At 48.1% G+C, this 27,963-nt stretch overlaps 2 protein-coding genes across 2 annotated transcripts; both read left to right on the top strand.

The window, feature by feature from the left end:
* Positions 1-20: 20 nt before the first annotated feature.
* Positions 21-15,533, top strand: LOC123345401 (C-type lectin domain family 4 member A-like). The gene is made up of 7 exons (XM_044982230.1): positions 21-87; positions 2,198-2,314; positions 6,194-6,298; positions 13,911-14,062; positions 14,259-14,392; positions 14,702-14,781; positions 14,915-15,533. Exons 1-7 carry the CDS (start codon positions 21-23, stop codon positions 14,992-14,994), a joined length of 735 nt encoding a protein of 244 aa, XP_044838165.1. The 3' UTR covers positions 14,995-15,533.
* A 6,324-nt stretch (positions 15,534-21,857) lies between these two features.
* LOC123345404 (C-type lectin domain family 4 member A-like) lies at positions 21,858-27,497 on the top strand. The gene is made up of 4 exons (XM_044982241.1): positions 21,858-21,898; positions 26,353-26,504; positions 26,701-26,834; positions 27,189-27,497. Exons 2-4 carry the CDS (start codon positions 26,427-26,429, stop codon positions 27,346-27,348), a joined length of 372 nt encoding a protein of 123 aa, XP_044838176.1. The 5' UTR covers positions 21,858-21,898; positions 26,353-26,426; the 3' UTR covers positions 27,349-27,497.
* Positions 27,498-27,963: the final 466 nt, after the last annotated feature.

Raw genomic sequence — 27,963 nt, 5'->3', positions numbered from 1 at the left:
ACAGTCCACACAGTCCCTGAATGGCGTCAGAGATCACCTACGCCGAGGTGAAGTTTAAGAATGCACCACCGCCTGCAGAGGCCAAAGGTAAATAACAAGCTATTTAGGGGAATGGGCTCAAAGCATTTGGGGGATGGGCTATGGAGCGGTTTATTTTTGTGGCACTGATTCCCATGCAGCCTCAAGTCAGAGGCACCGACTAGCTCAGTGGGATTAGGGAATGTGCTCTGGAGCCTTAAGCCTTCAGGTGGAAACTGGGTCTTTCTGGTTCTAATAATAATTATAGCCACTCAAGGGACCTTCCCTCAGCAGCAGAACTCAACTTCCTTTACCTCTCTCCTGCAACTGTGAATAGCACAACTGCCTAAAGTGTCCTCCTTTTTCTCCCCACACTCCCATATTTCTAAAGCAGGGGTCGGCAACCTTTCAGCAGTGGGGTGCAGAGTCTTCATGTATACACTCTAAGGCTTCGCGTGCCGGTAATACATTAACGTTTTTTAGAAGGTCTCTCTATAAGTCTATAATATATAACAAAACCACTGTTATATGTAAAGTAAACAAGGTTTTCAAAATGTTTCAGAAGCTTTATTTAAAATTAAATTAAAATGCAGATCTTATTAGTTTAGTGTGATCCTTGCCCTTGCTTTTCCTTGCTGAGTTTTCCAATGTCTGGTGGCACCTATTTAGATACTTTAAGCTGCACACAGGCTTCTGAGTTATAAGTTGATAACCGGCTGGCAGAAGGTCAGTGGGTGGAACCCCTGATCCACAGCTGAGGTGAGTGGAGCTGGCGGCTGGTAGGGCTGAGCAGGGCCGGAAGCCTGGACCCTGTCTGGCAGAGGGCCTGCACTGGAAGCAAGGTGAGTGGGGCTGCGGCGGGGACCCCAGCTGGTAAGGGGCCAGCAGCCAGAACCCCAGAGCGGCAGCGGGCTGAACGGGTCAACCCGCCCAGCTCTGGGGTTTCAGGGGTGGGCTGAGCGTCTCCACCAGCCCCCCTGTGGGGTTTCAGCCGCCGGCTCCTGCCAGCTGGGGTCTCAGCCCACTGGCAGCCTGGGGTTCCTTCCCTCAGGCCAGCAGCAGGTGCTGAGTGGGACCCCGGCTGGCAAGGGGCCAGCAGCAGGACCCCAGAGCGGCGGTGGGGTGAGCAGCTCAGCCCGCTGCTGCTCTGGGGTTTCCACCACCGGCTCCTGCCAGCTGGGGTCTCAGCCCGCTGCCAGCCTGGGGGAAGGAACCCCAGGTTGCCGACCCCTGTTCTAAAGTGTTCCTGCTTATTGCCACTTGGGACAGCCAGTCCCTCAGGGAGTGCCCTCCATTCCTTCCCTTTCAGTGTGAGATCTACCCCTCCCACCTCTCTCACCCTTCTGGCATCTGTGGAGTCCCTCATGGTAGAGAAGAAGATGGGACTCAGGAATGATGAATATAAAGGGGATTTTCTATTGAAACTGCTAGACCCTGAGCTCCCAGACTAACAGCCTGGGATACCTAATGTCACCACACAGAGTCTCCTCAATGCCTGGCTTGGATTCAGCAGATATGGAAGGGGCTGCTGGAGCACTAATTGGTGCCTTCTCCTTAACACTCCCTTCCCACCTATTGCTACCATCTACCTGCCTCCCTTCAGTCCACTTGCTGATGCATTACATGTTACATTACCACCCACCACATCCAAAATCATGGTGAGAGGGGAATAGGAGCTAGAATCACATGCTATGAGGGAGTGCAGGGTGGCCTAAGAACTCCTCAAAGACCCCTTGTTCTGCTCCTCTGAGACAAATGACCTTTGAAGAGCAACATGAACTTCAGCAGCACTGGGCTTGCTCTGATGAGATGTGAAAAGCTGCCTTGAACCCGTAACCTCCTGCTAGGACCTCGCTCCCTAATACTTGAGAGCTGAATATTTGCTCATTAGATGGGCTGGAGACATAGAGTTTGGATCTAGATCTGATCTTTGGCAGAGCTTGGAGAGGTCAGGAGTCAGACCCAGTGTTCCAGTATATTCCCATCCCTAATAACATGTTAAACTCCAGAATAAGGGTCAATAGAGGGCAGCAACAGCAGCAGCTACTCATGATTGTCTAGTCTTGGCCAGAGTATGGGCTTTTCAGGAAAGTTTTCAGTTGGTTACAGAACCCTAACAGACAGGGGCTGATATGAGAAGAACTAACTGTCCTGGGGCTGGGAGTTTCTTCACCCTTAGCACACCCAGAGAAGAGAATATCCCAGAGTGCACCCCAGAAGCACACCCAGTGGCTCCCATGGCTGATTGCTGCACTATTGCTGCTGTTGGCTGTCTCACTCCTCGTCGCCCTCATTGGTGAGTATAAATGGGCTGATTATTCAAGGAGGGAGGGGAACAGCTAGGGGCAAAAGATGGTCAATGCAGGCTGGAGATCAGGAAACATTTCCTAACAGTGAGGAGGCCAGTTAGACTGTGGAAGAGTCTTCCGAAAAGAAGGGAAAAGGAAACCCCATCACCTGGGTCTGGACAAACCTGGAGATTATACTGTAAGGAACACTCCTGCACAGTCCTGCCAAGGGAGAATGGGGGATTGGCTGGACAAGCTGTGGCCTCATAAGCTTTTCCCCATGTCACGCTGTCTGGAGTGGCACACAACTGTGAGTGCCAATCTCAGGTCAGGCTGTCAGAAAACAGGGCAGACACTCCAAACTGGTGGTATATTCTATAATTAAATTTCACCAAGCCAGTAATAAGTGTGAGCTCCTGGATCACTACACCAGTCTTACCATGGAGTCACAGGCATTCCCCTTAGGCTCTCCAGTCAATCTTACCACCCTGACAAACTGGACTTAGTGATAATGGTCATATAAACCAAAAATCACACCACACCAGGTTGCTCCCAGTCCCAAAGGACCAGCCTCTTACTCCCAGGTCAATTGGCATTCCAGATCTTATACCAAAGACAACTCTGGCAGCCAATTCTCTAGTATACTAACTAAAGATTTATCGGCTAAGAAAAAGAAATGAGAGCTACTGAAGAGGTTAAAATAGGTAAAATACATTAACAGGCAAGTCAAAGTTTGTAAATCCAAATGATAGCAGTTGATGTAATAATCTGCCAGCTTCCCAAAAGTCTTTTCAGGGGTACCCTGCTTGTGTCTGGGGATCTCTGCTTTACATCTCGTACGCCAGAGACCTAACAGTCAGAGATACAGGATCTTTCTTTAAATCCATATTTATATCTTCTTCTCACAGAAGACAAGCTGACAGTCTTTCTAACCATGTGGGTTATAATGAGTCAGACATGCAAACTGAGTCACTGAATTTCTATTGTGGAACACAATGACCTTTGTTTGAAGTTAGCAACTTTCTTCATTTATATTTCCAAGGCTCCAATCACGTTTGATGGGTAATTTAATTACAGGGATATACATCATGCAAAAGATAATATAACAGTCAATAACAAGCCTTCATTAGTTTTCATGAAGTACATTCTCATCTTAACACTAACACACACTTCTGATCTAAGGTTAACTAATTTACAGGGTTATACATAATGTAATTAGAGTTGCCAACTTCCTAATTCCAGAAAAACGAACACCCTTGCCCCACTCATTGCCCCACCCCTTCCCACCCACTGTTCACTCCATTCCCCCTCTCTCCATTGCTTGCTCTCCCCCACACTCGCTCACATGCTCATTTTCACTGCAAGGCCCAAACAGGCATACTTATTGTTTTGACAGATGTATTATGCTAAGTTCAGGTTTTATTTGTTACAGTACGCTAGAGCTGGCAGCAAAATAGTCAAAAAGGGTAATTTAAAAAAAAAAGAAAATTCACAAAGGTTTTCATGATTCTTTCCCTCCCCTCTTCCCATTTTTCGTAACCAGATCCATGGGTTTTGTTCACTAAAGCTATTGTAATTTTATGTGTGGAATTAGGACCACACATTATCACAGCCACAGTGGATCCATTAAAGGCCCACTCCTGAAGCCCAAATACAAATCCATAGAGCACAACCACAGAAATGCACACCTGTCCATATACTTAATAAATAAATCTGTAGAAACTGACTCCCACACCTATATGCAGATACGGACGCTCCCCGACTTATGCAAGCGTTCCGTTCCAGAACACCTTGCATAACTCAAATTTTGCATAAGTCAGGAATGTGTACCCGACCATTATGCAAAAAAAACCCAAAAAACTTTCTAGCTTATGGAACTTACGGAACTTTTTCTGTAAGTGCAGATTTGCATAAGTCGGGTTTGCATAACCCAGGGAGCATCTCTACACATGTGTATTCATGTGTACACATCTAGCATGCACTAACACATATACTTCCACATTATTTATTACTACAATTGTTGTTTAGTGCCTAGAGACCCCAACTCAGATCAGGGCTCCAGGGTGGTAGGTGGTGGACATACACATAAAAAGAAAGAGTCTGCAGCAAGGAGTTTATAATGTAGCTAGACAAAGGTGAGGAGAAATGTATGAGACATTGGCTCTTCCGCAATTACTAGTCAACAACATTCATTGTTTAAGACAAATAAATTTCTTTTAGCATTCCCGTCTCTTTTAAAAACTTGTTATGAAATTAATACACACATATTTTATGTAAAAAAAAATTGTGCGCAAGCCAGGAAAAGGAATAAAAGTCAAAGAGTTAGGCTGCAAATTTTATTCACACAGGTATACACACGTGCAGCAATACACACACCTCCCTACACAAAGACACACATCTCTTACACACGTACAATGCATGCATGCACACACAGAGACACCCAGCTGGGAACGGAGTGCGGGGGCTGGAGGGGGAAGATGGGGGGGGTGGAGGTGAGAGTGTGAGGAGGGAAAGAGATCAAGGAAGAGAGCAAAGTGGGGGCAAGGGGAGCAATGAAGGAGAGAGGAGGGGGTGTGCAGGGGTATGTAGGGTGAATGGGGATGCAGGGGGAGACAGAAGGCTACAGGTGCTTGAGTATGTGGGGGGCACAGGAGTGTATAGGGACATAATGGGAGTGCAGCAGTGTATGGAGGTGAATGGGGTGCAGGGCTGTGGGGGGTGAGGGACATGGGGAGGCAGCTCTGGGAGGTGGAGAGATGGGCAGGAGAGCACTGTAAGGGGTACAGGACTGGGATGGGTAGGGGTGGGGGGCAGGGCGGGTTGGGGCGGGGAACGATGTAGTGAGGGGGATGGGAGTATGGGGGGGTTGGGATGGGGAGGGATGCAGTGATGGGGGGATGGAGATGCGGGGGGTTGGGACGAGGAGGAATGCAGTGAGGGGGATGGGGGGGTGCAGCCCCATGCCCAGCACTGGAGATGGGGATACATACCTTGAACTCCTGGGTGGCAGCGAAGGGGCAACTGACCGTGGTTCACCACAGGGCATGTGCCGCAGCTCAAGCCCAGCTGCAGGAGGAGCGCAAGGAGGAGAAGTGGGCCGGCAGCAGCAGGACAGATGCGTGCCACAACCCCTCAACAGCCGCCTGCTAGACGCACTAGTTTATCCCCTACCCTGCCCCAGCCAATGGGAGCTGTGCCTGCAGGCAGGGGGCGGGGCAGCACACGGACCCCCCTGGCCCCACTTAAGCCTAGGAGCCAGACATGCTGGCTGCTTCCCGGGAGCTGTGACACAGCAGCTAGCAGGGGGCCTGCCAGCCCCACCTCACAGCGCCGCCAACTGGATAGTCAACGGCCCGGTCAGCCATGCTGACCAGAGCCACCAGGATCCCTTTTTGACTGGGTGTTCCGGTCAAAAACCGGACACCTGGTCATCCTAAATCAACAGGTTATAGATAAGTGAAGACAATACCATTACAATATTCTTTGAACTAAACTAATACACCAGTGAATGGGCCTGATTACACCACAATATCTTTTAACACTTCTTTGTTAATATATAAGTGAATTAGCCTGCAGCCCTGTCCTGAGCTGGCACCTGGGTAGACAGCCTCATACCCCCTCAATAATTTCTATTCCTCAGCTAGACCAGGGTAATTTGTCCCTATGACAGAGTGCACTTGGGCCTCCAGAATAACAGAGGGAACCCAAGAGAGCTGCCCTATTCTACTCCCTGGGGAGGTTTGTGATGGCATTTGTGACAAGAAAACAAACAAAGGAGAAGCAGTCCCTGGTGAGCACCAGGAGAAGTTGCAATGTATGGAAGAGATGGCAAGAAGGAGGGAAATATTCTACCCACTCTTTTTTTTCTCTCTCTCTCTCCTTTACAGTTACCCAAGTTGGCCTCAGGACAAATCAAAGTTGTGAAGAGTATGCGATGGTGAGGCAGTATCTCAGGAAGAGGAACTGTGTTGAAGAAGAACCTGAAGGGAAAGGTCAATAACACTAAAAGAGAAGAAAAGACTCCAGAGTCAGTTTTCTGGGGTTGGGGCCTGATTCATATTCAGACCTAAATTAACAGCAAATAAGGGGTGTGGAGAGATCAACTTTTGAGGAAAGAATAAGATAAACATATAGGCACAGTATTGTAATCAAAGGTAAATGGAGTTTACCCATTTCTCATTTGGAGAATATGAGGTTTAGGTTAAGTTAATTTACCCACTTCTTTTGTTACCACTACACCACTGCATAGGCTCCCCATTGATTGGATAAGTGATAACTACCTAGAAATGTGCATCTTTTATTTATACAACACCTTAGGTGCACACAATGCTCTAAAACCAATCAAGTGACAAGTCCGTGCTCTAAGGAGCTTACTGGCTAAGAGTATATACTGGAGCCAGGGCTGTAATTCCCAGCTTGAGGAGACATACCCATGCTAGTGTTGATCAAGCTAGTGCACTATAAATAGAAGTGTAGCTGTGGCAGCAAAAGCAGTAGGAGGGGCTAGCCACCCCAAGTATGTATCTGTCTAAGACCATAGGTACGTACTAGGGCAGCTAGCCCCTCCCAGCCCTTACATCACAGTGGCTACACTCTATTTTTAGTATGCTACTTCAATCAGAATTAGTGCAAGTATGCCTACTTGAGCTGGAAATTACACCTCTAATTTGAAATGAAATCATACCCTGATTTAGACTGGACCCAGTGAGGGAAGACAATAAATAAAGAGCAGTGGAGGGAGTAGATGAACTTTATATCAGTGGAAGTTCATGAGGTGGATTTAATGTTAAGTGCTTCTCTCATTAGTTCTGTTTTTTTATGTTTCATTATTTGAGATCATTTCACACAGAACAAATTTCATGTTATGTTAGTTAAAGTTGTTCTGTTCTATATTTTCCTCAAACCCTGAAAAGTTAGAAAATAAGTAGTTCAGATCAACAACCACAGCTCTGTTTCTCTACCCACACAGGTTAAAAAAAAACTTACCGATTCTTACCTATTACTGTCCTCCTTTCACAACACTTTATTCCCACCCAAGACTTCATATACTACCATCAGCCTTAACTCTGACACACATACAAGGACACATATGTTAAATGTATATATCCTTCTTTTAACAGATGCTTTTGTTTGGGGATTTCTTTGAAGAAAAGAGAATAATAAGGCTGATTGAAAAATTTCAAACTAAATATTTTTTAACAGAAAATGAAGTTTCATCTAAATAAAAATGTTCTATGAGAAAAGGTAGATTTTGGTGGAATTTTCCATCAGGAAAATTGAAATGAAAAGTTTTGATTTGGGAATGTCAAAACATTTCATTTCAGTCAAAAATGCTGAAACACAACATATTGACATTTCCAAATCACATCTTTTCAAAACTTTTCATTCCACAAAAAGTTTTATGTCAATTTTTCATCCTGATTTGGGATGGGAACAAAACTCAAAATATCATCGTTTTCTGTGGGCTGGAACTTTTCTGTTTTTGAGAGAATAACTTTTAACATATGTCTCTTTCTTGTAGACACTGCCATATAACTTGAACTCGGACACACTTACAAGAAGAAGACATATGTTAAAAAGTTATTTCCCCCCAAAGAAATCCAAAAAGAGAACCATATCTTAAAAGAAGGAGATATACTTTTAGCATGAGTGTACATAAAAACAGTAAGAAGCTTCATTGCAGGTAGCCTGGGTGCTCAGCACCTGAATCTGCGCATCCAAGTTAGCTAGCCTGGGGGCAGGGATGAAAGTAACTTAAAGGACTTGCCAGTACTCTGGAATCCTGAGGAGGGGTGTGGCCTCCACTGGAAGAGGAGGAGCCTTTAAATCTCCAGGCCCTTTAAATCAGGATTTAAAGAGCCCAGGGCTAGGGCTGTGGTAGCAGCAGCTGGGAGCCCCAAGCCCTTTAAATCACCCCCTGAGCTCCCAGCTGCAGAGATGGCTGGGAGCCCTGGGGTTCGGGGGTGATTTAAAGGGGGCAATTTAAAGGGCCCGGGGCTCTAGCTGCTGCTACCGTAGCAGAGCCCTGGGCCCTTTAAATTGCTGACGGAACCCCAGGGCTCCAGAAGCAGAGTCCGGAGCTCCGGCTGCCGCTACCCTCCAGGGCCCTTTAAATCGTCTCCGGAGCCCTGCCACTGCTACCCCAGGGCTCCAGCAGCAGGGCTCCTGTGGCTATTTAAAGGACCCAGGGTGGTAGAGGCAGCGGGAGCTCCGAACCCTTTCAATAGCCACCAGAGCCCTACCACTGCTACCCCAGGGCTCCAGCAGCAGGGCTCCTGTGGCTATTTAAAGGACCCAGGGTGGTAGAGGCAGCTGGAGCTCCGAACCCTTTCAATAGCCACCAGAGCCCTACCGCTGCTACCCCAGGGCTTCAGCAGGCTCTGGGGGCTATGTAAAGGGCCCGGGCCCTTTAAATTGTCCCCAGAGCCCTGGGGTAGCGGCAGTGGGGCTCCAGCGGCGATTTAAAGGGCCCAGGGCGGTAACGGCGGCAGGAGCCCTGGGCCCTTTAAATTGCCACCTGAGTCTCACAGCCGCTACCTCAGGGCTCTGGCAGCGGGGCTCTGGCGGAAATTTAAAGGGCCCTGGGCTCCAGCCCTTTAAATTGCTGCCTCAGGAAGCCGGTCCACCCTGGTATGGCACACCAGCTCTTGCCGGCAGGGGTGGCAGGTTTGTAGAAATTTTGGTGGTGCCCAGAACCTGCCCCTGCCCAAACTCTGCCCCCCCAAACTCCACCCCGCACCTGCCCAAGGCTCTGGGAGGGAGTTTGGGTGGGCGAGGAGGGCTGGGGTGCAGGCCCTGGGCTGGGGCAGGGGATTGGGCTGCAGGGTGCAGGCTCTGGGAGGGAATTTGGGGATAAGAGGGGGTGTGGAAGGAAGGGGTGCAGGGGTGAGGGCTGTGGGGTGAGGCTGGGGGTGGATTTGGGGTGTGGCTGGGGATGATGAGGGGTTTGGGGTGTGGGAGGGGACTCAGGGCTGAGACAGAGGGTTAGGGCACATGGGGATGAGGGCTCTGGCTGGGGCTGGAGATGAGGGGTTTGGGGTGTTGGAGAGGCTCAGGGCTAGGACAGAGGGTTGGAGTGCGGGGGGGATGAGGGCTCTGGCTGGGGGTGTGGGCTCTGGGGTGGGGCAGGGTTGGGGATGAGTTTGGGGGGCAGGCAGGCTGCCCTGGGACTGGAAGCAAAGAGAAGGACTCCCCCCAGCCCTCTCCCTGCTGGCAGCAGTGAGTCTGGGGTAGGGACCCCCTTCTCCCCCCCCCCGGCAGCACACTCACTCCCCCACTGTCACTGCACATGCTCCTAGGGCCCCTCTCAGGTCCAGGAATCCCCCTCGCCTCCCCTGTGGTGGGTGCCATGCCGGGGGGAGGGCTGCCATCACATGTGCGCCTCCTCCCCTGCTGCTGCCCCTCACTGTAGCCTCACTGGGGCTGCCCCTTGCCCAGCGTGGGGCAAGAGCAGTGACTGCGGGCAGGGGGGCGGCTGTACTAGTGGAGGGTCCCATAGGAAAATGAAAGGGTCCGAAGGGGAAGGGCAGCCTGCCCTGGCAGTAGTGGGGGGGGCACTAGGACCCTGTGACGACAGTTAATGCAGGCAGGGTGCTCCGGGACCCAGGGAGGTGCATGGTGGGGGCACACTCAGGGGAGGCGCGGGGGAGTAGCATGGGGGAGACCTGGCCCCGAACATTCGTGTAGCCGGGCCCCCGGACCCTCAATATTGCTGGAGCCAGGAGGAGGAGTCAGCGGGGGAGAGAATGCTCCATTTTCTTGCCGGTAGCTACTGCACCTTTTCTTACCGGTCCTCCGTACCGGCTTACTTTCACCTCTGCCCGGGGGTGAACCTAGCCTGGGGGTGAGCCTAGTCTGAATCTGTACAGCCAAACCTGAGTTACTGTGTCATCATGGTGTCTGCACTCAGCCATGTTTCGCTGGGGCCATATCCCATGGTTCTGTGTGCTGAGATGCTCTAGGACACTTCCCCAGTCAACTGGGTCAGTTTCAGGAGAGTTTGGTTTTCCTTCTGTGGGAACTGTAGGAAGGTATTGGAGGACTAGCAGCACATTTTGCCCGTGTTCTCAGTGAAAAGTGGGCAGGTTCCAGCCCTAGTGAGTGTGGAACCTGAATTCTAAACCCCACTGCCCAGCCAGATACACTGGCCCAGATTTAAAGCTCCGCAAAACCCAGATCAGAGGTTTTTCTGTGTGGATGGTGGTGGGTGGTGGGCTGGGTTGGTCTAAAACCCAGGTAAAAGCCCAGGTTAACTCTGTAGGGCAGTACAGATGTACCCCAAGTGTAAAATCCTGATCCCATTGAAGTGAATTGGAGTTTTACCCTCAACTTCACTGGGATCAGGATCTCACCCTAAGTCTTGAAATATTTTATCATGTAGATCTTTGAATATACTCTGACTCCCTGTAAGGTCTGAAATATAAAATAAAATGTGGGATATAAAATATATTTTGTACACTCCTCAAATGTAAGGTGTTTACTACCACACTCAGCAACAGCATATGTGAGCAGCATACATGTTAACACAAACAAAAGCTCTGTTTAGTGACAGTTAAGGTTGCATCACGGTAAACCCCACCAAAGCACAATCTTAAAAGCATGGAAGTCAGAAGTTAAGGGAGAACTCTCATGCATTGTTTTCTATTTTTATGTTTCCTGGATAACACAGTCTCAACATTCCATAAAGCTTTTGCTGCCATCTCCAACAAATACAGAAAAGCAACACATACCCTAACTTCATCAAACGCACACTCTAACACGAAATCTTATCAGTGACCTCGTATGCTAGTGTATTAACAGATTGACGTTTGACTGACACAGTCCATACATTTGGAAAATTACTCTGCCTTCATGTTGCTGAGATGACTGAGAGTTTCCCATAACTTGCTATTTCCATGCTTTTTAGATTCTGGGCTGGTGGATGGGGTGTTGCTGTCTTACCTGTCACTAAACAAAGCTTTTGTTTCTGGGAAATTGCTCACAAATGTACTTGTTGAGTGTAGTAATACATCTGGTGAGTTTACAACATAAATTGTATACAACACATTTCAGCGTCAATTGTGGGCATTTGAGGAAGTGAGAGTACATTCAAAGATCTACATGATAAAATATTTAGAGGCTTACTGTTCGTATGGAGACATATGATAAAAGTATAACTCAGTCATTTTAGATGTGGGGGTCTCTTTTTTGGATTTCTTAGAAAAAAAGAAAATCTTTCAACATATGTCTCCTTTTTGAACATCTGGCAGGGTTCAGGCTGTATGGTAGTTTATACAAGACGGAGACATAGATTAAAAGTTATTCACTTTTCTTCAAAGAAATCCTGAAAAAGAAGCAAGTCTTACAAAGACAGATACTTTTAAAATGTGTCCTCCAATGCATACCAGAGTTAATACAGTACTGTATGGTGGTTTATGATGCATTGGGTGTAAACAATATGTTGTGGATGGCAGACGGTAATAGGTAAGATGTGCTAAGTTCTCTGTAGGTGCAGGCAGAAGAAGTGTGCCTGTTGATCTTACCTATTTATTTTCTAACTTTTCAACATTTGAGGAAAATGTCATTAAAGCAGAACAGAGTAACATTAAGCAATGTTTTTCTGTGTGAATTTTCCTACTTTCAAAACAGTGTGAACTAGACACACCAAATAAAAAGCAAATACTACAGGGTCTTGCAAAGAGTGATGCCAAGATAGTGAAGAACACAGCAGCTGCAGTAAGGGTTCGGCTATGAAGAAATGTATTTGATTAACTGCAGCCACTGCAACTTGGCAAATCTGCTGTGACACATAAAAGACAGAGCGAGGATCATATGTAGTAAAGAATGTCCTCACTAGTTAATACGGTGCTTTCAAACAGGCAATGCTGAAGTCAGTGTTGACATTAGAATCAATAGGGTCATTGGAATCTGATGAATTTGCATCCATGTGTTGGCAGGGGTCCAGCTCCCTCCTCCCTCTCAGTTTCCAAACACGGTTCGCCAGAAAATAACAGTCCAGAGTCCAATCTGCAGGCAGTGTGATGGGTTTCTTGGAGCTAAACAAGCAAGCATATTCCGAAGCCCTTCACACCAGCCGGGCTATCTCTATATGCCAATGGAGCTTTCCTCTTCCCCTCCCGCAACTACAGTTCTATACACCGATAGACCCCCTTCTTCTAACCCCTAGCGCCACGCGCCGATGGAGCTCCCTCTTCTCCCCCCTCTTCCTGGCAAACTTAATGATACTTGTACTGCCCCTCCCCTGGTCTCACCCCTTCCAATATATGGTCATGTTCCGTTCTGGGGGGTCTTGAGTCTGGGGGTGATAATACCACCTCTTTGATACCTGATGGGAGGGATAAGGAGTGGGGTTACTTTTGACCATGATCACTCTCTCACAGACTCGATGTCTCTTCCTTACACCTTCCCCCCTTCCCGCTGCTTGGTTACCACAGCAACCCCTTGCTGGATTCGGTCCCCTTATCTTCTCTTGTTACTGAAAGGCAAGGCTTTCACTCTGTGTGTGTGGGGGGGGGGGGGACAGCCTTGTGCTTTCACTTACATTCTCTTGCTTGCTTATTCAGCCTGTTTAAATTAAAAGCAAGGCCAGAAGCACGATTATTATTGTTTGGTCTTTACCCTATTTGCTTCACATTCTCCTAACACCTGGTACAGACATAAGTCACTGCCTATAGGTTGCTGGCTAGTAAACACTGTCATATCTTCACTGCAGTGCTTCCGATTTGCTGCAGCTCACATCAGTTATGAAGCAAAAAATATTTTTCTCTGAAATTCCAAAATGGAAAACTATAAAGTAGTGTTTGTGTAAACTATAGCGATACACATACAGTGCCTCCATCTGTACCCTTGCAAAAGGCTATTTTAAAAAGTGAGACTCCAGGGATCCAATAACAAAACATTTCTGTATCGGAAATATTTTTAAGTACATTACTCTCCTACAAACTCCAAATGGACAGCAAATGAAAAGCCCTCCTACACTCCTATTTTGTATGTTCCAGGTTTTTCCTGTAGTAAACTATTTTGCAACTATTCCCACTCTTTTCCCATATAGCAAAATTCTCTGAGGCAACCTTAAGTATGCCTTTGTTACCACTGCACCATAATACTACAAATTAGAGGATGTCAGGAGAGAGGGCAGTGATGGAAGATTGACTAAAAGGAATGAGTCTTGAGGAGTGATTTGAGGTAGGAGCACATGGGGTTATTCCAGGTATCGAGGACATAGTGAGAAAAGTTGTAGCATTGCTTATGGAAAAAGGTCAGGAGAGTACTGAGATAAGCCAAAATGGATGAATGCAGGAATAGGAAGCAACTAAAGATGAGCTGGAGACAGGGCAGAGCTGTGGAGGGCCTTGGAGGTGAGGTGAGAGGTTTGAATCTGACACAAGCAGAAAACAAAAGCCAGTGAAGACACTTAAGCAGGAGATTGGGGGATGGAATGGCACCAGTAAGCTGGATGGACTTGAGAGGCACAATATGCAACCTGAGGATGAAGATCGACTGGATTTAACTACCCTGTACTGGACCTGAGGACTGAACTGGATGTCACCTAACAAGTATATTCTGTTTTTATTTTCTGTGGTTCATTCTTCTCTCCCCTCACAGAGGAAATCTGGACGTGCTGCCCCGGGGGCTGGGAGCCCTTTCAGGCCAGCTGCTACTACTTCTCTAAAGACTTTATGACCTGGGATAACAGTGAGAGGAACTGCACAGGGATGGGCTCCCACCTGGTGGTGATCAACACAGGAGCTGAGCAGGTAACTTGCTGGGAGTCAGGCTCCTCTGGGCACTCAGAGTGTAGCCCTGGAGAGCATGTTTGGGCTCTGTGTTCATTTAATCCTGGGCTTCCTCATCATTCACATCCAGCACCACCACACCCCTACAGGGACCCCTGTCTCCTACTGTCTGCCCAGGAACTGCACCTGGTGGAGATTTGATTTGATTTTTATCCAGGATTTCATCTTCACTCAGGTAAATGGAACAGTTACAGGCAGCGAAGAAAGGAATTACTGTATTGGTCTGACTGATAAGAAGAAGAAAGGCCAGTGGCGGTGGGTGGATGAGACTCCATATAACGAAACTGCAGCGTGAGTATTTCCTGGGATGGAGACCAGTTACCACCCTCCACTTAGTTCCAGGATTAATACACAATGGAGAGAGAGAGAGAGCACCTTACCCACAACTGGAGCTCTGGAGCTAACCATATCTGGTCTAATAGAAGATTTGAAAAGGGAACATGGATAGAGGCTATGAATGAATTTTAGAAAAAGAGAATTGTCTGTGACTGATTCAAGTGTTGCAATTCTCCTTCTACCTCATCATCAGCAGCAACAACCCTTTCCTCTGAGACATTTATAATGATGCATCTCTAACACGTGAGCTTCTCTCTCTTACAGGTTCTGGAGACCCGAGGAACCCAGTCCTCACAACAATGAGAATTGTGCTCTCATGCATGTGACAAGAGAACAAAATTCACATGCATCTGAAGAAGTGGGTATTCACCCACGAAAGCTGCAAAACATCTGTTAGTCTATAAGGTGCCACAGGACTCTTTGCTGCTTCTACAGAACCAGACTAACACGGCTACCCCTCTGATACATAAAATTCACATGGTAACAGGAATTGGAATAACGTCCCTTGTTCCAGTGCATATCATCGAATTTGTGAGATTGCAACACTTAGTTTTTGAGGAAGAACCCCCATCCTGGATGTGAGGCTGGAGAGTTAGCATATCTCTTGCTGGGATCATCTCACAGAGAGACCTGATGGGAGGGTTTGGATCAGCCCTGGGCTATCATGACATTGGGCGTAGGCAGTGGAGGGTGATATTGAGGCCCAAACTCACTCACTAGATCAATTTTGGAAAACTCTGAAAACAGCTAAAAATATCTAATGTGGAACAAGCCAAAGTGCAGTGAGCTCTGCCTGTGATGTCATTGAAGCTCCCAGGAGACTGGTGGAGGAAGCAGGCTGGGGCAGTGGGTTTGCCCTGGGAAATCTTGAAGGGAGGTTTCCCGTTCATATTAACCCTCCCAGTGTTGGTCAAGATAACAACTTACATTGTCTGCATACTGCAGCAAGGCTGTTAAAACCAGGAATAAAGCCCTGTCCATACTGCAGAAATAACTAGGTCAGACCTGTTTCCCCTTGACTCTGCTACAACACAGTTCCACCTTGTAACAGAAATGGGGCTTTGTCCATGTCCCTGAGCAATGCTAAAACCCTTGAATGGTCCAGTGCTCTAACATGGGCAGTGGGTGAATCCCCGCTTTGGGGAGGCTAGCCCGCCGGCCCCGCCCCTTCCACACAAGGCCCCACACACACACACATTGGAGCCCCCCAAACCCCTCTCCCCCCATAAAAGGAAAAGCCCAGAGGCACCCCCCAAACTGGAGGAGCCCTGGCCCGCCTACCCCAGCCACATCGATACAAGCCACCGCCAGCCCCCGACCCACCACCCACCATCCTCAGCACCCGACCAAGCCACTCCCAACCCCGAGTGCCAGGCCAGCCCCAGTGCTGGGCCGAGCCACAGGCCGCCCTGCCCCTGACGGCCCCCCCTGCCACAGTCGGATTGGGCTGAGCCGCCGGCAGCCACCCCGAGCACCAGCTCCTCCCCACCCCAAAGGCCCTGCCCCTGCCGAGCAACTGGCCCCAGCAGCACCTGGCCAAGCCTCCTCAGTCCACCGGCCACTGGCTCTCCGCATCGCTCCTCACTCCCCTGTCCTGAGGAGGAGGGACACAGCGAGCAGCAGGGACCTTCGGGGGTGGAGTGGAGTGGAGGAGGCAGTGGAAGTCTCGGGGAATGGCAGGGGCCACCACAGCCCAGTTGTCTGGTGGCGAGTCAGCACAGTAAAGCCTTCCCTGGCTTATTATACCCACCACCCATGCGCTTTAGCATCACTCAGGGACAGAGGCTTGTCTACACATGGAACTGAACTGACTGAACTACAGTACATGGGTTTACAAACCACTTTAGTTACATTGGTGCAACTCCCTTGTGTGGAGGCTTTTATTGTGGTTTAGGATTGATGCTTTATACCCAGTCAGTGAGAAATCACCTAACCTAAATTAATAGAGGACTCTTTTATACAGAAATAAGAGTGTCAGCATGGACAGGGTGGCACCAATTTAACTCCATCAGCATCTAAACTCATTTAGTTAAATTGGTGCCATTTTCTCATGGAGACAAGCCCACAGTTGAAATCAACAACATCAAGCCATGCTGACACCATGCTGGGAGACCTATCTCTTTTATCTGGGCCCTCTAATCTGGCTTTACCTGCAGTGTAAACAAGGCCTAAGCAGTACAGTGAATAGCTATTATTCCTAATAATTACTGTCTGTGATAAATATTCACAAGTGCTGTGTGAGCAGAAGAGCCAGAAAACCACTGTAAAAACTCCAAACTGTAGAATTATGGCCACTGATTCTTGTTGACAGTTTAAATATATTCTTACTCGAACAAAACAAATCAACCATTGTGTTAGAGCCATAAACACCCTGCTGTGCTGAGGTGCAGAAAGAGGGCAGAATGTCAACTGACACCCTGATCCTAAGGCTGTACCTCCTAGGCCTTGAAAAGATCTTCTAGTTCTCATCTCACTGTGAGTCAGGGCAGGGTTGGTTCCTGCAGCACATTCTCCACTTCTTTATCTCATTCTGCTTTGAATTACTTGAGCAATGTGTCAAGTATCGGAGGGGTAGCCGTGTTAGTCTGGTTCTGTAAAAGCAGCAAAGAATCCTGTGGCACCTTATAGACTAACAGACGTTTTGCAGCATGAGCTTTCGTGGGTGAATACCCACTTCGTCGGATGCAAGTAGTGGAAATTTCCAGGGGCAGGTATATATAAGCAAGCAAGAAGCAAGCTAGAGATAACGAGGTTAGATCAATCAGGGAGGATGAGGCCCTGTTCTAGCAGTTGAGGTGTGAAAACCAAGGGAGGAGAAACTGGTTCTGTAGCTGGCAAGCCATTCACAGTCTTTGTTTAATCCTGAGCTGATGGTGTCAAATTTGCAGATGAACTGAAGCTCAGCAGTTTCTCTTTGAAGTCTGGTCCTAAAGTTTTTTTGCTGCAGGATGGCCACCTTAAGATCTGCTATTGTGTGGCCAGGGAGGTTGAAGTGTTCTCCTACAGGTTTTTGTATATTGCCATTCCTAATATTGAGCAATGTGGTTTCCACCACTTCCTTTGAAGAGGTCTCAGTCCTGTTAATGGATTTAGAATCATAGAATATCAGGGTTGGAAGGGACCTCAGGAGGTTATCTAGTCCCACCTCCTGCTCAAAACAGGACCAACCCCCAGACAGATTTTTGCCCCAGATCCCTAAATGGCCCCCTCAAGGATTGAACTCACAACCCGACGTTGAGCAAGCCAATGCTCCAACCACTGAGCTATCCCTACCCCACAAGGTTGAATACCAGATGCTGTGTAGATGGTTCTCTCCTGGTGGGGTCCTATCTTTTTTTCTCTGAATACTTTAAAGTTGCCTTTCATACATGGTCACTTTGAGGCTGTATCTATTGACGTCTTTATCTTAATAAAGTCACATCTTAATACACAGAACCTAAGATGGTTAATTCCTGGGCACCAAGCTCAACCTCCTGCAAAGTTTGACTTCCCCAATACACTGGGATGAAATCTTACCCAGTCTCCCTCATTCATATTGGGCAGCATGATTCTTGCTTGTCCTCCCATGGCCTGGCCCCAGCTCTGTCAATGCCCTTCAATCCTTCCCTGCAGCCCACCGCTATTCCAGTTCTGGTTCCCCACACAGCTCTGTCAATGCCCTGTCAGTCCTGCCCTGCAGCCCCCTTGATATTCCAGTGCTGGGTTCCCCACACAGCTCTGCCAATGCCCCTCAGCAGGGCCGGCTCCAGACCCCAGCACGCCAAGCGCGTGCTTGGGGCGGCATTTTGCCGGCAGGCGGCTCCGGCGGATCTTCCGTAGTCATGCCTGCGGGAGGTCCACCGGAGCCGCGGACCAGCGGACCTCCCGCAGGCATGACTGCGGAGGGTCCGCTAGTCCCGCGGCTCCGGTGGACCTCCCACAGGCATGACTGCGGAGGGTCCGCTAGTCCCGCGGCTCCGGTGGACCTCCCGCAGGCATGACTGTGGAGGGTCCGCTGGTCCCGCGGCTTGGGTGGACCCCCTGCAGGCATGCCTGTGGAAGCTCCACCGGAGCCGCGGGACCGGCGACCAGCAGCGCGTCCCCTGCGGCATGCCGCCGTGCTTGGGTCGGCCGGATTCCTAGAGCCGCCCCTGCCCCTCAGTCCTGCCCTACAGCACAATCTGCTGTTTCAATCAAAGGCTTCCCACACAGCTTCATCATGGCACCCCTACCATAAGAACGGCCATACTGGGTCAGACCAAACGCCCATCTAGCCCACTATCCTGTCTTCCGACAGTGGCCAATGCCAGGTGCTCCAGAGGGAATGAACAGAACAGGTAATCAACAAGTGATCCATCCCCTGTCACACAGCTAGTGCGCAAAGACTTACTCCTGGGACATCCTGTAAGGGATCTAATGGGGCTGTGTTTCATTCAGGGCTCCCTCCCTAGCTGTTCCTTCAGCTAGTGGGGCTTGTTCCCCCACAGTGATCAAAAGAGGTTATGGCATAGGCACCGACTCCATGGGCGCTCTGGGGATGGAGCACCCACAGGGAAAAATTAGTGGGTGCTCTGCACCCACTGGCAGCCAAGCTCCTCCCCGCCCCCCCGCCTCTGCGTCGGCCTCCTCCCCTGAGCGTGCCGTGTCCTGACTCCGCCACCTGCCTCACAGTGCTTGCCACCGCCAAACAGCTGTTTGGTGGCATAGCGAGCTCCGGGAGGGAGGGGGAGGAGCGGGAATGTGGCACACTTAGGGGAGGTGGCAGGGAAGAGGCGGGGCTAGGGCAGGGATTTGGGAAAGGAGTAAGAATAGGGGCAGCGAAGGGGCAGATTTTGGGTGGAGGGGTGGAGTCAGGGCGGAACCAGGGGCAGATGGGGTCAAGCACCCACCGGCGCGAGTAGATGTCAGTGCCTATGGGTTGTGGGGCTGAAATCCAGGTCTTGGGAGCCCCACAAGTGATCAGATGGATGTCTAGGCCACCCTGTCAGAGGCCCTGTGTCTTTCTCGGGTCCTGGGTCTCCTACATCTCACCCTCCTCTCCTCCAGCCACCATCCATCCGAGTACGGCAGTGCCACTGGAGTCAAGCTGCCAGTGCTTTCACAGCCAGTGCCTGCTCAGGGGACACCCATCAAGAAGGATTCTCATCTCAAGGCATAAGGGGTAGGGTGAGTAATAGAGCCCAGGGTGGCATTATCTACTCCAAGGAAATCCTAAAGGGCCCATAGGAGAGGATGTGTGTCGCTCTCCACGTAGGGTGACCAGACAGCAAATGTGAAAAATCAGGACAGGGGGTGGGGTTAACAGGAGCCTATATAAGAAAAAGACCCAAAAATCAGGACTGTCCCTATAAAATCAGGATAACTGGTCACCCTATCTCCAAGTCTCATAAGCCAATCCTGGAATAGAGAGTTATTGGTGGGGTCTAGGGGAAAAGTGAGTCAGTGGCTCGCTCCAGCCACTGAGGAGATCTGCGCAGGGAGGGTCCCACTGACTTTGGGACAGGGGGACCATGAAGTTCTGTGGGGTGCAGAGGAGGGAGGTTCCTTCTCTATATATCTTTGTGAGGTTCATGTTTGTCTCATTTTAGTTTCACTTCATGTTCCTCTCTCAATATTTTTCCTATGTGATAAGAAGGCAGCAAACCCTCAGCTTCCCCTTGCACCCACTCAGTGGGGTTCCTCAAACTCCGATGCTGCTTGCCAGCCCCAGCAGAGAATTTATATGCTCCTTGTTTGTGTCTGGCCACCTCCAAATACACCAATTCCTCAGCTCAGCGTCTCCGTGCTCGTGACTACATGTGAAACCCGAACTCACTGACAGGGAGAGTGAGATCTGGGAGAGACCATGAGCCCAACGGGGGAAACCAGCCCTGGAAGTGCAGGTGACAAGGGGGAATTTATCTCTGCTCTGCTGGGGGATGGATGGTGGTAATGACGTCTGGAAAAGGGAATGGCCAAGGACTGATGGATAAATCAGATCAATAGAAGGGCCTTACGGAAATGGGTGATCCAAGGAGAAAGAGGATGAGAGGGGCAGAGAGGGAACGGAAGGAGAGAGAGACAAGAACTAGGAGTGAAATGGGAAGGAAATTGGCAGGGGAGAGAGGAGAGAAAAGCCAAAGCAAAGAAGGGGAGCAAGAATGAAATCTGGGGAAAGGAAGAAATGGAAGAGAGAAGCAGTGAAGGAACAGACAGTGAGGAGAGAGTTGAGGAGGGAAGAGAGAGAGGTAGAAGAAAAGGAAAGACACAAGAGTAAATGGGGAGAAGAAGAGATGGTTCCTGTGAGCACACAGAAGAGAGGAAAACCTATGCAGTGCCTCCAGGCACTGCGCTAGAAACAGACCCGCTGGGGTTGCTGGACCTCCTGCTCCTTTGGCTCTGGTCTGTGTGATTGCTGCCTGGTGTATTTCAGCCCCTGCAGAGAAGAGGGGATACTGCCCCTGGCTGAGCCCCTGGGTCATTGCTGTGATCTCCATCCTGATCCTCAGTGCCTGTTTCATCTCCAGCATCCTCGGTGGGTTCTGGCTGCTGCTTATTCAGCTGGATTGGAAAGGACACCAGATAAGATGCAATAAGCAGGGATTGTATGGCTCTAAAGGGGATTGGTTCTCCCCGGCGGGGGGTTGTTGTGAAAGGATCTGTCCTGCTTTTTCCCTCAGCCCTAACTTACAAAAATAAAGAGGTTCCCAGTGAAATGAGTGGCTGGTACATTCAGAACCAGTAAAGGGAAATTCACATTCAGACGGCATATTGACGGCTGGTGGAACTCACTGCTGCAGGGGGTCATTGAGTCAGATACAATAACAGGGTTTAAAGATGGGGCTGGATACATTTATGAGGAGCAGTTACATTGGTGCTGCTGCTAGCATGGATAGAGGTACTAGCCTTCCTCTTTCAGGTCATGATCTGGTCACTACAGAGGTCAGGTAGAATCCCCCCTTCCTCTAGTCTGGGATCATACCGCACAATGAGGCACAAGCTGTGAGGATGAGCCTTCCTGTGAGGCACCTGGCAAGAGACAGACCAAGAGTCTGTTCTCACCCTGCAGATCTGGTCCCCCTCTCCCACAGCCTAGTGCTGTAATTCTGGTTTTCACCCTCTCTGTGTCTGTAGTTACCTGGCGTTGGGACACTAGGACACGGCACAAAGAGCAAGAGAAACTGTCTTGGCTGCGCCGGTATCCGAAGGAAAAAACTTGTGTTTCAGAGGGTTGGGCAGGGAAAGGTCAGTATGAATGAAAGTCAGCAGAAATGACTCCCCACCACATGCAATTCCCTTTTTTTCTGGGACCTGGAATCTGATTCAAACTCCTTGTAGCCTGAAGAGATCTTCACCTTGGGTGGGGCTGGTAACCAAGTGAGATCACACAAACCAGCCAGCTGAGCCCTGAGTTATGTGAATGGGTAAATAGGCAGTAACACAGTGAGAGCTGGAGGGAAGGATGCTGGAGGCTCCGTAGGAGGTGCTGTTTTTGCTGAGATGGTAATGAAGGTTTATTTTGGGAGAATTTTCCATCTGGGAAAATCAAAATTAATGGCTAAATATTTTGTTTCAATTGAAAATGTCAAAATGAAATGTTTGGTATTTCTGAGTCAAATTTTTTCAAAACGTTTTGTTCCTTAAAGTTTCAATATTTCAATTTTCATTCCAATTGAGGATGAATACAAATGTCAAAATATTGTTTTTCCCTTGGGACAGAAATTCTCTTTTTTGGTCCACTGTAAAGAATAACTTTTAACAAATGTCTCCTTTTTGTAATTTACACAGCCTTAACTCAAACTTAAATACAAGGAGAGCTGTGTGAATAACTGAGTTTTTGGTTTACTAGGCACATCGAAAAAGTTGAAAAAAAATCATATTGGGTCAAAAAAACAATTTGATTGACCTGAAATGAAACATTTCATTGTTTGAGTTTTTAAAGATTTCTTAAAAGAAAACTGATGCAAAATTTAAAACAGGAATTTCATTTGACACAAATTCTCAAAATGTTTCCTCTGACCCAAATCTGCATTTTGTGGTGAACAAAAGTTGTATTCAACAACTTTCACCCAGCTCTACATACAAGAGGGAGGCAGAAGTTAAAAATGTTTTCTTTTTTCTCTAAGAAATCCCAAAAGACAATCATATCTTAAAATAAGTTATACTTTAAAAATATATCTCCATAAAAATAAACAGGTTGAAATCATGGCCCTACTGAAGTCAATATGAGTTTTGCCACTGACTTTAATGGAACCAAGATTTCACGCTAAGTGTTTAAATATTTTATTTTCTAAGTCTGTGACTACAATCTGATGTGCTCTAATGCCCAACCATGAGATAAAGTGGGTCACTAAACTTTAACAAGTATCAGAGGGGTAGCCGTGTTAGTCTGGATCTGTAAAAAGCAACAGAGAGTCATGTGGCACCTTATAAACTAAGAGACATATTGGAGCATAAGCTTTTGTGGGTGAATACCCACTTCGTCAGATGCAAACTTTAACAGTGACCTTATACATTCATTTATCAACAGAGCAGTCCTGCTAACTGTCAGACAGTGGACTAGGTCTGCCTCTTTATTCACAGCCCATTATACCTTACTTCAGAAATAGTCCCATTCACTTCAATCAGCCTCCTTGTGGAGTAAGGTATTACTACGTCTGCTTAACTCTTGTATAGTGCTTTTTTATCCATAGGTTTCAAAGATCTTTGTGAAGGTGGGCAGTATCATTGTCCTCAAATTGCAAATGGGGAAACTGAGGCAAGGGTTTTACACAAGGTCACCCAGAAGGCCAGCGGCAGAACTGGGAACAGAACCTAGAACTCCAGTCCAGGATTCTTTCTACTAGGCGACTCAATGTGAGTAGTAGTGGCCGAACAAGACCTTGTGAAAAGGCAAGAGGTTGCAATAGAGATCGTGTCCTCATTGGCGGTAGAGGTACAGATTGTCCAGTCACAGCTTTGCCTGTCAATTAAAAGTTGATCTCTTAATAAGTCAAACACAATTTCTCAGGCTTGATAGAGGGGTAATGATGAAATTCTAGGGCCTGTGACATACAGGAGACAGGAGGTCAGACTAGATGATCTAATGGCCTTAAATTCTATGCATCTATGGAACGTATGTGTTTTTCTTGTGTGTACGTCGGAGTTAAAGCTTTTTGAAGCTGTTGGTGTGACCAATGTGTTGTGGAAGGAGGACAGTAATAGGTAAGAGTTGTAAAGTTTTCTCTTGGTGTCCGTAGAGAAACAGAAGTGTGGTTGTTGACCTGAACTCTTTGTCTTGTCGGTTTTCAGCCCTTGAGGAGAATGTTCTTGAAGTAGAACAGAGCAACGATAATTAACATTAAAGAAAGATTTTTCTGCGTGAATTTTCCTAGTTTTAAAAGAAACTGTTTAAACTGGACATGAAAAATAAAAAAGCAAATAATGCAGAACTTTGCAAAGAACAATGCCAATGTAGTGAAGAACACAGTGACTGCAGTGAGTGTTCTTACATGGAGAAATGCCAAGTTCGATTAAATGAAGCCACTGCAACTTGGCAAATGTGCTGTCACACACAAAAGAAATATGGCAATACGTAGTAAAGGATGGCCTCATCGATTAATTGGGCACTTTCAAACTGGCAATGCTGAAATCAGTGTTGACATTAGAATCAGCAGGGGCCCCATTATTTTCCATTAAACACAAATCTATGATGCATCCTTAATTATGGCTTTGTGGCCATGGCTACACTTGCAGATGTGCAGCGCTGGGAGTTACAGCTGTGTTCGTACAGCTGTGTAGGGAAAGCGCTGGTGTGTGGCCACACTGACAGCTACCAGCGCTGCAGTGTGGCCACATTTGCAGTGCTGTTGGGAGTAGTGCATTATGGGCAGTTATCCCAGGGTTCAAGTGGCTGCAACATGCTTTTCAAAAGAGGGGGGTGGGGTGGAGTGTGACAGGGAGCGGGGGAGAGAGAGAGAGTGGATTTTTGGAGCCGACACTGTGTGTCAGCTCCCTGCCTTGCAAAGCCTGCCTTGCAAATTCTGTGTCAGCTCCCTGCCTTGCAAAATTTGACCATTTCCTCGACCCCTCATTCACTCTTAAATGCAAATAGCCTGCAGACCAGATAAGCAGCTGCTCCGACGGACTCCCTTTCTCCCCCTCCCCCCCCTCCGCCATGCTGTTTCTCTCCTCAAGCAAACACTAGCCGTAGACATTCATCTCCCTGCCTGCCTCATTCACAGCAAACAGGAGCTGTGTTTGTTTTTTAGATAAGCAGCTCCCGGAGCCCCAAGTTCACAACAAAACAAAGAGAGGCATCATAACAAAACAAAGAGAGTAATTTAGTTAAAAGCATTATGGGAAAATTCTGGAGGTCAGTTACAGCGTAGTAAGATTAATCACTGTTTACACTTGCACTCCAGCGCTGCATCACCAGTGCTGCAATAGTTATACCCGAGGCAGAGCAGGAGTACAGCCAGCGCTGCAGTCAGGGAGATGCAGCGCGGTATGTGCCTGGCAAGTGTGGATGGTGACTAAGTTGCAGCGCTGTAAAGCCTCCACCAGCGCTGCAACTCTCCAGTGTAGCCAAGCCCACCATAATATGGCAAATTAGAGGCAGTCGGAAGAGAGAGCAAGGGTGGAAGACTGACTGAAAGGAATGAGTTTTGAGGAGTGATTTGAGGCAGAGCATGTGGAGGTCAAGGAGGATATTCCAGGTTTCGAGGGCACAGCAAGAAAAGGCACACAGCTATTTGTGGAAGAAGACCAGGAGAGTGATGAGATAAGCTGAAGTGGCTGAATGTAGGAGTAGAAAGTAACTATAGATGAGATGGAGACAGGAGCAGAGTTGTGGAGGCCCCTGAAGGTCAGGGTGAGGGGTTTGAATCTGACCCAGAAGAAGAACAAAGCCAATGAGGAGACTCAAGTGGGAAAGGATAGGGAGATGAAATGGCAGCAATATTATATATGAGGGACACAGTATGAAACCTGGGGAGTCCAGAGAGGGGTAGGTGCAGCAGTCAAGATTACAGAGAGATGGCCAAGACATGGGCTGAGGATTTGGCAGTAACAATGGAAAGAGAAAAGGACTGGCAGTGTTGAGCAGCAGGATGGATTTGTGAATAAAGGCAGGAGAGACAGAGGAGTTAAATATACACAAAGATTACAAGTCTACGTGGGGGATACTGACATTGTTATTTATGATATAGAAGGGAGCAGAGGAGGGTTTCTCTGGACAAGCTCATGAGTCGAATGGAGAGAGGTGCAAATGAATGGCTGGTAAAGGTGAAAGACAACGTCATAGCAAAGACAAGACATAAAGCCATTGAAGTGAATGAACAGCAAAGAGTCCTGTGGCACCTTATGATGCATCCGACGAAGTGGGTATTCACCCACGAAAGCTCATGCTCCAATACCTCTGTTAGTCTATAAGGTGCCACAGGACTCTGCTGCTTTTACAGATTCAGACTAACACGGCTACCCCTCTGATACCTGAAGTGAATGAGGTCATCTAGGGGTGGGGTATGGAGTGAGAAGAGGCGAAGAGTGAGGAACACTGAAGGAAAAGGACAGAGAGGGAGAAGGTGAAGGAGGACACCTAAGAGAGAGTCTGCCAGAGCAAGCGCAGAAGCAGGAAGGGAAACAGTCCAGCACAGAACTAGTTAATGTGTGTTAATGGGCTACAAGTGCCTCCAGGGGGCAAGCAACAATGAGGGAAAGAACTGACCAGGAGGGGTTTAGGGGGAAGAATTAGGTATAAAAAAGACCAAGCAGGAGAAAAAAGAATTAGTCTGAATGTGGTGAATCATTTCCTCACCATGAAGGCCTCTGTTAGTCCCCATTGCTTGAGATATGTGTGAAATGAAGATGAACTGGATGGAACTACCCTGTACTGGACCTGAGGACTGAACTGGGTGTCACCTAACAAGTCCTTTCTGTTTTTATTTTCTGTGGTTCATTCACTTCTTCTCTCACAGAGCAAGTCTTGACGTGCTGCCCCGGGGACTGGGAGCCCTTTCAGGCCAGCTGCTACTACTTCTCTAAAGACTTTATGACCTGGGATGACAGTGAGAGGAACTGCACAGGGATGGGCTCCCACCTGGTGGTGATCAACACAGGAGCTGAGCAGGTAACTTGCTGGGAGTCAGGCTCCTCTGGGCACTCAGAGTGTAGCCCTGGAGAGCATGTTTGGGCTCTGTGTTCATTTAATCCAGGGCTTCCTCATCATTCACATCCAGCACCACCACACCCCTACAGGGACCCCTGTCTCCTACTGTCTGCCCAGGGACTGCACCTGGTGGAGATTTGATTTTATTTTTATCCAGGATTTCATCTTCACTCGGGTAAATGGAACAGTTACAGGCAGCGAAGAAAGGAATTACTGTATTGGTCTGACTGATAAGGAGAACTCAGGCCAGTGGCGGTGGGTGGATGAGACTCCATATGACAAAACTTCAGCGTGAGTATTTCCTGGGATGGAGACCAGTTACCACCCTCCACTTAGTTCCAGGATTAATACACAACGGGGTGTGTGTGTGTGTTGGGGGAGAGAGAGAGAGCAAAAAGAGAGGGAGCGGCTTACTCTCAACTGGAACTAACTATTTTTGTTGTAACCGAGAGATGATTTACAAAGGGAACATGGATAGAGGCTATGAATGAATTTTTGGGAACAGTGTGCTGAAAGAAGATGAGTGTTTGTGGCTGATTCAAGTGTTGCAATTCTCCATCTCCCTCATCATAATCAGCTACAGCCCTTTCCTCTGCAACATTTATAATGATGCATCTCTAACACATGAGCGTCTCTATTTTACAGGTTCTGGAGACCTGGGGAACCCAATAATGAGCCCAGTGAGTACTGCGCTGTCATGCATGTGGAGGGAAAACAAACCAAACATGGAGACAGGAATTGGAATGACGTCGCATGTTTCAAACTATATAATCGAATTTGTGAAACTGCAGCACTTCTATTTTGAAGAAACCCCGTCCTGGATATGAAGCTGGAGAGTCAGCACATCTCTCATTTGGGTCAGCTCACAGAGACATCTGGCAGGAGGGTTTGGATCAGCCCTGGGCTATCATGACATTGGGTATAGGCAGTGGAGGATGATGCTAGGGCCCAAACTCACTCACTAAATAAATTTTGGAAAAATCTGAAAACTGCTGAAAATATCTAATGTTTCCACAAGCCAAAGTGCAGTGAGCTCTGCCTGTGATGTCATTGAAGCTCCCAGGAGACTGGTAGAGGAGGCAGGCTGGGAAAGGCAAGATCAATGGGTTTGCCCTGGGAAATGTTGAAAGGGGGTTTCCTGTTCATATTAACCCTGCCAGTCCTGCTCCAGGTAACAACTTACCAGGAATAAGGTCCTATCCATGCTGCAAAAATAACTAGGTCTGATCTTCTTTCCTCTTGACTCTGCTACAACTCAGCTCCCCCTTGTAACAGAAATGGGGCTTTGTCCGTGTCCCTGTGCAATGCTAAAACCCTTAAATGGTCCAACGCTTTAACGTCACTCAGGGACAAGGGCTTGTCTACACTGGAATTGGACTGACTGAACTACATAGGTTTACAAACAGTTTAGTTCCATTGG

The sequence above is a fragment of the Mauremys mutica genome, chromosome 1, assembly GCF_020497125.1.
Source record: "Mauremys mutica isolate MM-2020 ecotype Southern chromosome 1, ASM2049712v1, whole genome shotgun sequence".
Lineage (NCBI taxonomy): Eukaryota > Metazoa > Chordata > Testudines > Geoemydidae > Mauremys > Mauremys mutica.
This window is presented reverse-complemented; position numbering and strand designations above follow the sequence as displayed.

Coding starts and splice junctions, on each gene's coding strand:
- LOC123345401 (XM_044982230.1), top strand. CDS start 21: ATGGCGTCAGAGATCACCTACGCCGAGGTGAAGTTTAAGAATGCACCA. Junction 6,299..13,910: donor AGAAGAACCTGAAGGGAAAG/GTCAATAACACT, acceptor CTCCCCTCACAG/AGGAAATCTGGACGTGCTGC. Junction 14,393..14,701: donor CCATATAACGAAACTGCAGC/GTGAGTATTTCC, acceptor TCTCTCTTACAG/GTTCTGGAGACCCGAGGAAC.
- LOC123345404 (XM_044982241.1), top strand. CDS start 26,427: ATGACCTGGGATGACAGTGAGAGGAACTGCACAGGGATGGGCTCCCAC. Junction 26,505..26,700: donor TCAACACAGGAGCTGAGCAG/GTAACTTGCTGG, acceptor ATTTTTATCCAG/GATTTCATCTTCACTCGGGT. Junction 26,835..27,188: donor CCATATGACAAAACTTCAGC/GTGAGTATTTCC, acceptor TCTATTTTACAG/GTTCTGGAGACCTGGGGAAC.